General features: G+C 43.9%; 1 protein-coding gene across 1 annotated transcript in view; it reads right to left on the bottom strand.

The window, feature by feature from the left end:
* Nucleotides 1–466: 466 nt before the first annotated feature.
* ST7 (suppression of tumorigenicity 7) overlaps nucleotides 467–11342 on the bottom strand; it is a 316094-nt gene continuing 305218 nt past the window's right edge. Inside the window, 3 exon segments of the mRNA XM_079150519.1 lie at nucleotides 467–812; nucleotides 8412–8551; nucleotides 11240–11332. Of these exon segments, the coding sequence (XP_079006645.1) occupies nucleotides 717–812; nucleotides 8412–8551; nucleotides 11240–11332 (329 nt within the window). The 3' untranslated portion in view covers nucleotides 467–716.

The following is an 11342-nucleotide window of genomic DNA, read 5'->3' on the forward strand; positions in this document are numbered from 1 at the left end:
TCTACAATAGACGGTTGGGTCTCATCAGAAGTTGTCTTTGCATTACAAGTTTTCAAACAGAGAACACAAAATGATTCCTGAACTGCAGTGTTGGGTATTGTACAGGAAGTAGAGTCTCTGAGCTGGAACCTATGAAGGGACATACCTCTGTTTCATTCATGCTCCCCAACATTCATTCTGGAAACTTTTCTTGTGTGTGTGTGTGTGTGTGTGTGTGTGTGTGTGTGTCCCCGTAGTATATGAGGATATTTGATTTGGGGTTAGTAGTTCTGCAATTTCATTTTCCAAGTCATCAACTATGAGGGGTTCTAAATACCTGCTGAGATGAGTTCCATCAGCAATGGAAACCACATGGTGGCATTTCAGTGGACCTAGGTTCTAGGGAATTAATGTCAACCCACAGGTTTATGTGGAATACCAACACTTTTAGGGTTGGAGGGAATACATAAGAACACACACTGGTTGCTGCAATACACAAAAGTTTATTTTTGACTTTTTTCTTTTTTTCTGGAGGCAAAATAAAATAGAACTAAACATCAATGAATTTTGTACAACAAAAACAGCTTTTAATATGGAACAGACAGTCCATGAACATCTTAAAATCTCGGAATGGCTTCCCTTTTCAATGTCATGCTTTCTTGCGGTCCACGAGGAGTTGGCACAGAAGAGCCGGTGGCAGCCAGCTGCGTGAGGAGGCTGAAGGACGGTGGCTCCCCTCAGATCCGCGTTAGCTGGTGCCACAGACTGGATGGGAGGATGCTTTCCACTTTCTCCATGACAAAGTTTAGGGGGGCAAACAAAGTGCTGAGGAACTGCAAAGAACACAAAGACCCACAAGTCAGAGAGGCTTGTTCAAGGAACCTTCCCAACCTATGCCTGCATCTCAGGATGTCATGTCATTGTGGGGGGCACACAGGCTGCAGTCGTCCTCATGTTTACAGGAAACATCACACGCGGCCCCGCCCCAGCACTGGTAGATAAGCAGAGAAGTGTCTGCTGATGGCCTCCCTCCCAGAGAGCTGCCATGCTCCGAGGTCTGGGATCTGCTAGCTGCCCGTGTACATGAGGGGTGTTATCAAACAGGAATGACAGACGGGTAGCAAGTGGGCAGAAGAGTTAGAAAATGGTGACAATTTAGACCGCCTGCTTGTCTAGCTGTAGAATCATCACAAATGGAAGAGGCTAAAAATTAAAAAAAAAAAAAAAAAAAAAAAAACTTGTATGTCTATTGCTTTGGGATTCTGTTGCATCCCATATGCCCGCAAGGCCCAGGCTCATTTCTGAATGACCCACTTGGTGACATGCATCCTGTGGGATTGGGGAAGGTGGCAAACTGCTATTCCATGAAGCACTTGTCCTTGTTCAAGGGGGCTGCTCTGAGTAATGGATCTTTGGGAATTCTTTCATATGGTTACTAAATTCCTTTCTGCTAGTCATATACAGAATAATGCTCATTAGATATGCTTTTGAGAAAGCCAAGTGCTTTGCCTGAGATTCACTTGTCATAATCTCAAATCCATTCTGATTATATCCTTGTAAAGAATCAACTTCATGCATTGGATGCGTTGGGGTGTAGCTAAGTGGTAGAGTGCTTGCTTAGCATGCGTAAGGCCCTGGGTTTTATCCCCAGAACCAACTAAAAAAAATTAAAAAAAAGAATCAGCTTCATTCCACAAACCATCTAGCATATGGCAGAAGTGCCTGTCCTGGTCAGAAAGGAGGAGTGGGTATTTGGGTGGTTTACTTGCCCTCTGTTAGGGTTCAATACCTGGTTCCTTTACTGTGAAGTACTTTGTCCTAATCCTTTATCCTTAGCACAAAAATTTCTCATACATACGTAGTACATGGGGTAAGTACATAAGCAGAAGGGAATGTGGTTTTGAGGGCACACAAGTTTAGCACACAACAAAGTCAATGAAATTAAAATGGGCTCCTCTCCTGGTCACATGATCTGTGGTTGCAGGTCTTCAAAAATAGGAATAGTGGACAAATATCCCAAATTCATTGACCTCAGAAAAGACCTGCTTGCTCTGTTGTTGTTGTTGTTGTTTTAAAGGACCAGTAGAACACATACTGGAAGGGCCCATAACACATTATAGCTGGACCATCAAGTTGAGATTTATATAATAAAACTCAAAATAGTTTCTCCAATCCATCTTTTACATCAACTAAAATACATTTGCTCAGGAAGATACTGAAGTGCTGGGTGAGATATAAAGGAGTCTAGGAAAAAACTCCCACTGCCAGGAGGCTCAAAGCTCAGTGGAAGAGGAGCGAAGGCCATTAGGATCTGGGCTGAGTAAAATAATAACCAAATAGACCATGACAGCAATCCAGACAGAAGGTCAGAGAAAGCACCAGGAGGGTTCGGAAGAGGTAGAAAAGCTCTGTTGAAAGGATCAGAAAAAGCTCTGCAAAGTGAGGCAACTGAAAGATTCTAATGGATGGCGGGAATGCCAAAAGATAGAGATGGGGTCAGGATGTTAAGGATAGACATATGAGCACCAAGGGCCCCCTAGGTTCAATCAACAGCCAGAACAGAAATGAGAAAGCAACAGGTATGGCCAGAAGACAGTAACTAATTCTGTTTAGTTGGAACAGTTAGTGGTAGAGTTCAAAAGGGACGAGAAGAATGCTGTTGAGTACTGGTCTCAGTGCCAGGCTGGATTTGCAGTTAGTGCTTGAGCAAAGGTAGGACAACTCTTTCCTCTAGTGGGAGTTAGATTTATGGTGGTTTCTGATAACTTGAAATTATCCTTTTTTGAATGCACAGACCACTTGGGATGCTCACCCTGCAGGATGGACGATCTACCCTTCTCACTTAAAGCTGGACTGGCCACCATGAATGCAGTTGGAAGGCATCGTGGGGAACACTGGGCCCAGGAATGAGTAACTACTGCCCAAGCTGCCTCTGAAAGTGTTTGTAAAATCCTGGTTAAGGGAGAATAATATGGAGCAAGCCTACTGATTGTATTAAACCAATAGAGCATTATAAGATTACACATACATAAATATATATGTGTACATGACACAAACACACAATCAGAGCCCACCAAAGCTCCTCAGACCACAGCATTTCCTATATTGACTCCTAAAGATGAGCTAAGTGCTTAAGTGGTCTGGATAAACCACTGACCACTGGCAGGTGTTGGAAGATAGGGCTCAATAAACAAGGTGATACTGCTGCTGGTTATCGTATCCTAAAGACTTGACCCAAACCAGATTTAGAACTGCTGGAACTGTGACAGAGTGGGGAAGGAACTGCTGAATATTAGCATGAGCAGTGCAGTTAGATAAAAGGAATCAAAGTCTGTACACTGAGCAATTCTGTACACTAAAATGTGGGGGCGTCAGGGAGCCTCAGTTTGAGAAGGAGGATGAAAGAAATGATGTTACTAAGCTGGTTCAAAATAAAGACTCTTGGTTTGTTTGCCTCATTCTGGGTCCTGATTTGATCTGGATGACAAAAACATAAAAGTAAAGCCTCTGAAAACCAAGAGGACGGTTTTACCCTGTAGCCACCCACAGCTGCCTCCCCATCCCACTGCACGGCAAGACACAGTGGTCCCTTCTGTCCTGGACCACACCTGCCCTTTTCAACAAGGTTCCAGGAGAGAATGAAGCCCCAATGCTTCCAATGTATGTAATAATCTCTCTCTTGTGTGTCTAGAATGTTTCATCCTTGTAACAACTCAGAAAGGTTCCTTTGAGCTTTTTCCTAGAAAGCCTAATTTACTCTCTTGTAGAATCTAGTTGAGATGGACTCCCCTGATTACTAAGCCGTTTTCCTCCTTAGTGCCCCTTTCCACGTCTCTCCCCACCCCATGCCCCACAAAGAAGACACAGACAATGTGGAGAAGCAGAGGAAGATACTAAGCCCTTTCTTTTTGTGACAGATCAAAGTCAGTGGCTTTCATCAGGAGGTAGTAAAAAAAAAAAAAAAAAAAAGTTTGGAGGAACAAGCCTTGCTCCTCAGGATGCCTTGGGATGTTGGAAAATTAATCAATACTATTTGGCCACAGAACCAACCCATGCACAAAAGAAACAGCAGTTTCACTTCTAGACTTCGTGGGGGGAAATTTATTGCCTGAAAAGTTAAGTCTGAATGAGGAAAATCAGGCAACCTGGAGCAGCCATCTGTCTCAGTGTCCAGAACTTCTGTCTGGAGGGCAGAGATGCATGGTCAAAATTTTAACCAAAATGCGCCATGATTCAATCAGTGTCCTGTGGTGAGAAAAAGCAACTGAACTAATAAAAGAGAGAGAGTGACACTTCAATGGCCTGATCCTCTTTTCCTGAAACACCATTACTTAGAAGAAGGTCATGGCTCCCAACATGCTTCCTTAGCATTAGAAACGCCTCTGCTTATCTGAATAAGTTCCAGGTGCCCTATTGCAACAGAGAATTGACATCTCACTGTAATCAATATCAGACTTCAAAGAGGTCGGGGCCTATAAGTGAAGACGAGCCAGAAGTCAGAGGGCTCAGTCTCAGGGAAGGGGAGAGAACAGAGGAGGAAAGGCAGGACCCTTGAGAGCGGAGGGGTCAGAACGTTGACCTTCCCACGTTCTGTGAGGAGCTGGGATTGCAATGATGACTTATTTATATGAGCAATCTTATCTTGGTAACCAAACATTCTAGAAACAGTTAGCCCTAAGTTATTGAGGTAGATTAGATTAGGGGAAAAGCCAGTTGAAGCCTCCTCCATTTTCCAGTGGCTCACACTTGGCTGTGGGCTTCCTGACTGGCTGCAAGTTGGCCTGTAAACACCCTGGAGAGTTCTCTCTGTGTCTACTAAAAGTCATTATACCAGGACATTATCTCAGGAGAGGGCGGAGAAAATCACTTTCACAAGCTGCAAATGGGTGCAGGCAGCCTGTGGGGCAGGGCAGCTGTGATAACCTGTGGGTGTGGGGCAGGGGCTTCGGGAGGGGCCTGATGGAGAGAGCAAGGTGAGATGGGGTGGGGGCGGGGGTAGGAGGGGAGGGGGTTTGACTCATTCAGACCATCCATCTTTCTTTCCACGAAGTCTCTCCAGACATTTGGAAATAGCTAGACTTGCATGAAGGGTAAGATGGATGTGAGGATCCTCCAGGCAGATGTTTAAAAGGAAAAGTACCGAAATCTTATAGAAAATTCTGGGTAGCTGAACAAACTACCACACCTTGGGAGAATATAAAACAGGAGAACCCTAAAGGTAGATTTATGTTTTATTCAATTACTAGATTTTAGACTTAAAACCAAAGTTTTGGAAGCTTAAATGAGGAAAGTAGCCTCTTATCTAACATCTATCATGAACTCAGCTCTCCAATACTCTGGAATACTGTAGTACCTGTAGTAATGGTAGTCCTACAGGACTGGACTGCTGTATGACCTCTCTAGAGAACACCCAGTCATATTTTATTAATTCTGTCCTTGCTTCACAAATCCCCTTGATGGTTAAAACCATCTCAAGTTATTATATTAGTCTTCATTCAATACTGTGATTCTCAGCTCTCCTTGCACACCTGAGTCACTTGGGGAGTATGTGACAACTCAGACGCCCATGCTGCTCTCAGGTCAATTAAGCAGGAGTCCCTGGGAAGTAGGTGGGGTGGGCATCAGCAATATTTAAGCTCCCTTGATGATCCCAAGACTCAGCTAGGTTGAACCCACTGATTCCTAGAAAGTTTTTGTCTAAACAGCTCTGAGAGCCTACAATGCAGTTTCAAATAACTGCTCGCAGGTTTGGCCTTCATGAGACGAGAGTCCTTGGAAGGGAACAAGGTCCTCAGCCCCCACTCTCAGAGTCTAGTAGGGTGTTTCTTAACAATACAGACTCATAGGTGTGAACATCAAGATTTTGAATGGGGTGGTATGGCCAGATGATCTCCATGCATGCCAGAGGCTGAGCACCTTGGTACTGATCCAAAAACTACCACCAAGTGCTACTCGTTACTTCAATGACCAATACCAGAATGATTAAGATACTTTTACAAATATGTTTTTAAAATATCTAAGGGAGAAACAGAAAAGAGGGAACATTTATTGCTTAAAGTTGTAAATATAGTCTTCCTTTACCTTGTACTAAGTTACACTTTAATTTTCTCTGTGTTTTGCAACTACTTTTCCTGGGAGGCTGGCTGGGGAGAAGAGGAACATGATGTACAGCACAGGCCCATAAAGAAAGGGACAGGCAAGCTGGCAGCCTGAGTGATGCTGGGTTTAGAAACCACCAGGTAGAGAAGACTTAAGGAAATTTAAGACATTCAGCCTGGAGGAGAGAGAAGAGAGTTAGAGGTTAAAGGTGGCCATGAACAGATGAGCTATCCTAAGATCTTGCAGAAGGAAGTAGATCTGCTTGAAGTACTCTCTAAGGGCAGAAAGGAAATAAAGGGTGGAAATTAAATGGAGGTAGACTTTAGTGGTATAATAAGGACCTCTGAGTGATCCAACAATGAAATGGGCTTGATGTTCAGTAGCTGAGCTCCCCATGGTTAACAGTTCAAGATGAGTCTAGATGACTTCCCTTTGGAGTTACTGTTGAAAGCATTTCATTTAAGGTCTTTTCAAGTATATGATTACAAGTATAAAAGAAGGGACAAATTACCAATCTAATTTTTACATTGATTTTTTTCTGCAGAGACCACTACTGTTTATTTATTTAATAATCATTTATTGAAAGCCTACCATGTGCCACACTGTGCAAAGATTTGGGAATACAGAGATGAGGAAGACACCGTCCTGCTGTTCTCAAGGAGCTCCAGTTTGAAAGGGGTATAGGATTTACCAAAACACAAAACAGTAAATGTTATCATATAGATTGTAGGATCACGGAGGAGAGACACCTTCTTCACTCGGGTTAGGAGAAATTCAAAGAAAGCTGAGCATGAGAATGAATAGGCATTTGATATAGTGGACAGTGGGGTGGTGAGGGTGAAGGGCATTCCACACTGCAAACAGCACATGCAAAGGCACTGAGGTGCAGAAGGGCCTGGTGCATCTGTGCATGGTAAATAATTCACTTTGACTGAAGACCAGGTCTACGCAAGAATTAATTGGTAGAGATGAGATTGACAAGACAAGCAAGGACCAGATGATAAAAGGACCTGCATGTCTTGCTAGAGAACTGGGATTTTATCCTGAAGCAGGTAGGCAACCACTGGAGAAGTAACATGCTTAGATTTGCAGTTTGGCAAGATCATTCTTGTGTCAGTATGAAGGAAAGACTGGTAGAAGGTAAGACTGGAAGCAAGGAGTCCAGTTAAGACAATTACAGACATCCAGGCAGAAAGAATAAGGACCTAATCTAAGAGAAATGCTGTAAGAGAAACAGATGGGAAGAGGGGAATCCCAGTACTGCCTGCCTGATGGCTCAGGATGTTGGAACCACAACCCATACCAGGGTGAAGGCTGAGCCAGACAGCAAGCAGGGAGTAAGAAAGGAAGGGCACGGCCCTGGAGGAAGTCGGGAATACAGGAGGAGGAGCAGTTTTGATGGTGGGGCAAGGGCGATAAGTTCAGTTTTGGAAATGTCGAGATAGAGGTGCCAGTGGGATTTCCAGTCCGTCTTCAACACTCATGAAAATACTTTTGCAATTCCAGTCCCTGAACTCTGTTGAGCAGAAAATGTCAATCATCTGGAAAGGGATTAAATCAACCCATTCAAGTTAGAGATAGTCCTGATTCCACGTGCCTTGAAATCTGAATGGAGTTCCAGGGAAACAACGGATACCTTTCCTATTTGCTCTGTTTGAAAGCCATCTGTGGCAAAATCAGGAACTTACCCTCATGCATGAGCAGGTCATAATGATCAGTTTTTAACAAGGACAAAATGGTAGTTGGCTGTCAGTGACAGTGGCTTTTCTTATTAAAGCTCTACTCCACAGTTCCCTTAAAGATTCTTACTGGATTCCCCATCCTGAATGCCTGTCAGTATTCTTAATACTACACACTATCACATCCTCACATGGTTCATTCCCAAACAAGCCAAAGATTTGCAGTCATTTAAAAAATAAATTTAAATAACCTTTGTAAATGTAAATCTCATCCTTCATGAAGAGTTGATAGATACACAGTGTCCAAGATTAGAGCTAATGTCATTTAACATACACAACTAAGTAACAACCCCACCCATTTCTCATTTAATAGGATTTTCTAAATTATTTCATCTTTTTGGACTCATGTGTTATTTGGAAATGGCTGGAAATCTGTTTTGTGGAAGGAAGCAAGGCATGAATCAACAGTTACCTGTACTTTCTCCTCTGACCCTTAACCCTTTGGTTCCACTGGTGATAATGAAATTAAACAGTGAGTGAATGAGCTCTACAGTTTGTAACCATTTCTGTGTGACAATCTCCCATTCCTCTTACACTACCTCCCTTTGATTTCCCTGTCCATTCCCTGAGGCTTCCCTCTAGGCAAACACTCACAGCTTTTGCAAAGACCCCCATGAGTTCCGGGAACTGGTGTGTCAGGAGGGCCAGCATGGCTGTGAAGGAGCACAATCCAGCAGTGAAGAGAATAAAGAAGGGAAGCTCCTTTTTCGGGTAAACTGAGACTTCATGGAAAGCTGTGGAGAAGACCAGAGGGAATATTAGGGTTGGAGTGAAGAGCATCCTTGGGGAGTTCCTACCTGGTGGACTAACTCTTCAGAGCTTTGGCTGAAACCATGGGAAATGGCCTGTGGTTGACACTTGACAACCACAGGCCACAACTGACCCAGCCCTAAATTGCTTCAGTTGGAGGCATGACAGGGTTAATCTGGGGATATAACATATCCATGAGCAAAAAAATCAGCACCATCTATGTCTACTATAAAATATTCCTTTCTCAAAAGTGGACACAAATGAAATGACAAAACTTTATCCAAATTATCAAACATATATACATTTTTGTACATTGTACAAAACCTGGAAAGTCCAAAGTTAGTATACTGCAAAAAATCCTGTCTACATTTCCAACTTGTATTTTTTAAGTCATTATAATGAGGCAGTGTTAGTTATCTTGTGCATTTTCCTGGCATGCTCTAAGTATGTCAGTGGAGAGTGCTGCCCTGATAGACACTTAGCAAGGACCTCACACACTGGCCTGTTCAACCTGCAAGGGGTGAGGGTCAGGGTTGCTAGGGTTATCTGGCACAACTGTAGGAGACTCTTGATTAATATACTTAGAACAATCACCGGAAAAAGAAAAAAAAAAAAAAAAAAAAAAGAGAGGCAAAACTAGTGTTCTTTAGCGTATCTTCATAACTTTTAAACTTCAAACACTATGTTTGAGAAAAACCAAACAGTTGTATAAGAGCCAAGAGAACCGACTCCCTCTTTCTGCTCATTATGTGGCTGCCTGTGTCTGCATGGTCAGTGCTGACTAGGGGAGGTAGGGGCTGTCCTCACGGAGGAGGAAGAAACGGCTTCCAGAGACCCTGGTGGAGGGGGCTGGGAAACTGCAGGTGAGCAATACTGCCCTCTAACCAGAAGGTTCTCAGTGGTCCATTCCTGAAGACATACAGATCTAAAGGCCTTTCCTTGACCATTAGGCACATGTTACTCAGAGACCTAAGCCACAATTCTGAAAACTGAGGGAAGAGGATCAGGGAGGGACAAAGTGCAGACAAGCAAGCCTACCTGCATCCAGGTGGTCAATCTGCTGGGATTCAAATATGGGATGGAGGTACACTTAGGGCCTAATGTGGCAATATTTTACTTTTAATGTGCAAAACGTGGGCATCATTTAAAACAAGCAGCCCTCTTCATATCCTCATCCTCAAAACCCAGCCCAAAAAAGATTTTGGAGGGAGACCAGACTTGAACCATGGCATTCAATTAAATAAATGTGAGCCATAATTTTCTATTTCAGGCTTATAAAGATTATCCCTATAAAGTTTCTTTTAAGAACTATAATCTTGTTCTAATAGCTAATCCATCCCCATGGAAACTTAATTGGGCTCAATTAAAACATTAAAAAACATCGTACTTTTCAGAAAACTGTCGTTCTTTGCAGAAAATGGAAACTTTAACAAGGATCTCCCTGAAGAGGGAGTCAAAAGGTAAACTATGGGCCCACAGCAGGGATTTCTGAAATCAAATCTAATGTTGTGTGAGACACCAGACACTTCTTACAATAAAACCTGGACAGTGAGAAACACATCACTGACATCTCCGAGTTCCCCAGGGAGCAAATCTCATGTCAGGTCTGGCTGGCAAAGAAACATGTGAGGCCCTCCTGCCACTTCATTCTGGTGGCAACGGCTTAGCTTTGCACCCAGATCCCACCATGTGGGAGATGCATAGCTGGTGTGTGAAAACTGACTGCTCACCCAGGGCTCCACAGCACCCACTCCTCTTGGCAAGTATCTATCCGTGTTATAGGGGTGCAGTACTGGCATAACTGGGGTTAGTTAAAGGGAGAGAGTGGCAGGAGAAAGGGCAGAGAAGAGAGAAGAGCCAAAATTTGGAGCTTATTATCAGAGGGGGAAAACTCTGTCCTAAGTCAGGGCCACATGAAGAGCCTGGACATGATCCTTGCACACAGTATGATTTGATAATGACTATTTAGCCTGGATTGTCAAAACAATGCTGCATTACAGTAAACCAAAATAATACTTTCCACATGTGGTGCGGGTCATTAGCCTGCTGGCTTGTAAGGCACTCGAGGGCAGGGTTTTCCTCGTGTGCACTCATACAGTGCTAAGGCTGCACGTGTGCCCTGCACATGTTGGCCAATTCATTCCATGCAATCCACGAGGTGCTCGCGGGAAATCCCTCTGGCCAAGAGCATTGCGTCACCTCGGAAAGCACACCGCCCTGCCACCCCAGTCTGCCTCTGGTGCCCAGTGCTGCCCTCCCATCCATGACTTCTCTGCAGCTCCCTCTAAAGTCAGCACTTCCTCTTCCAACTCCAGCCTGTGCAGACCACATCTGACCTGCACCACGATGGACCAGCCCAGCGGGTCTCGGCCCCACACCAGAGTTCTCTGAGCTCAGGCCAATGTGCACATGATGCCTCCTCTTCTACATTTCAGTACTTTGGCATCTATCCCTTTGATGACTATGGAGAGACTTTAAGAGGCAGGAAGTCCAACCCACTCACATAATTCACTTTAATACATATGCTATCGAACAAGGCCAGGGGTTGGGAGGAAAGTAATAAAAGACAAAGAACATTATAAACATTTATCATTCCCACCTCTTCCCATCCCCACCTTTTGTCACGCCACCTTCCCTGGCTGAAGAGTGGACCACAGAGAGGTAAAACTTACAGGGTAGCAGCTCCCGGTCTGCTGTTTCTGTGCAGATTGGGTATGGATAGAAGAGGTGCCCCTTCTCCAAGGGATAAGGGATCATCCGAAAAGCTGAAGAGAA

This window comes from Sciurus vulgaris (assembly GCF_902686455.1).
Source record: "Sciurus vulgaris genome assembly, chromosome: 8".
NCBI classification, from domain to species: Eukaryota; Metazoa; Chordata; class Mammalia; order Rodentia; family Sciuridae; genus Sciurus; species Sciurus vulgaris.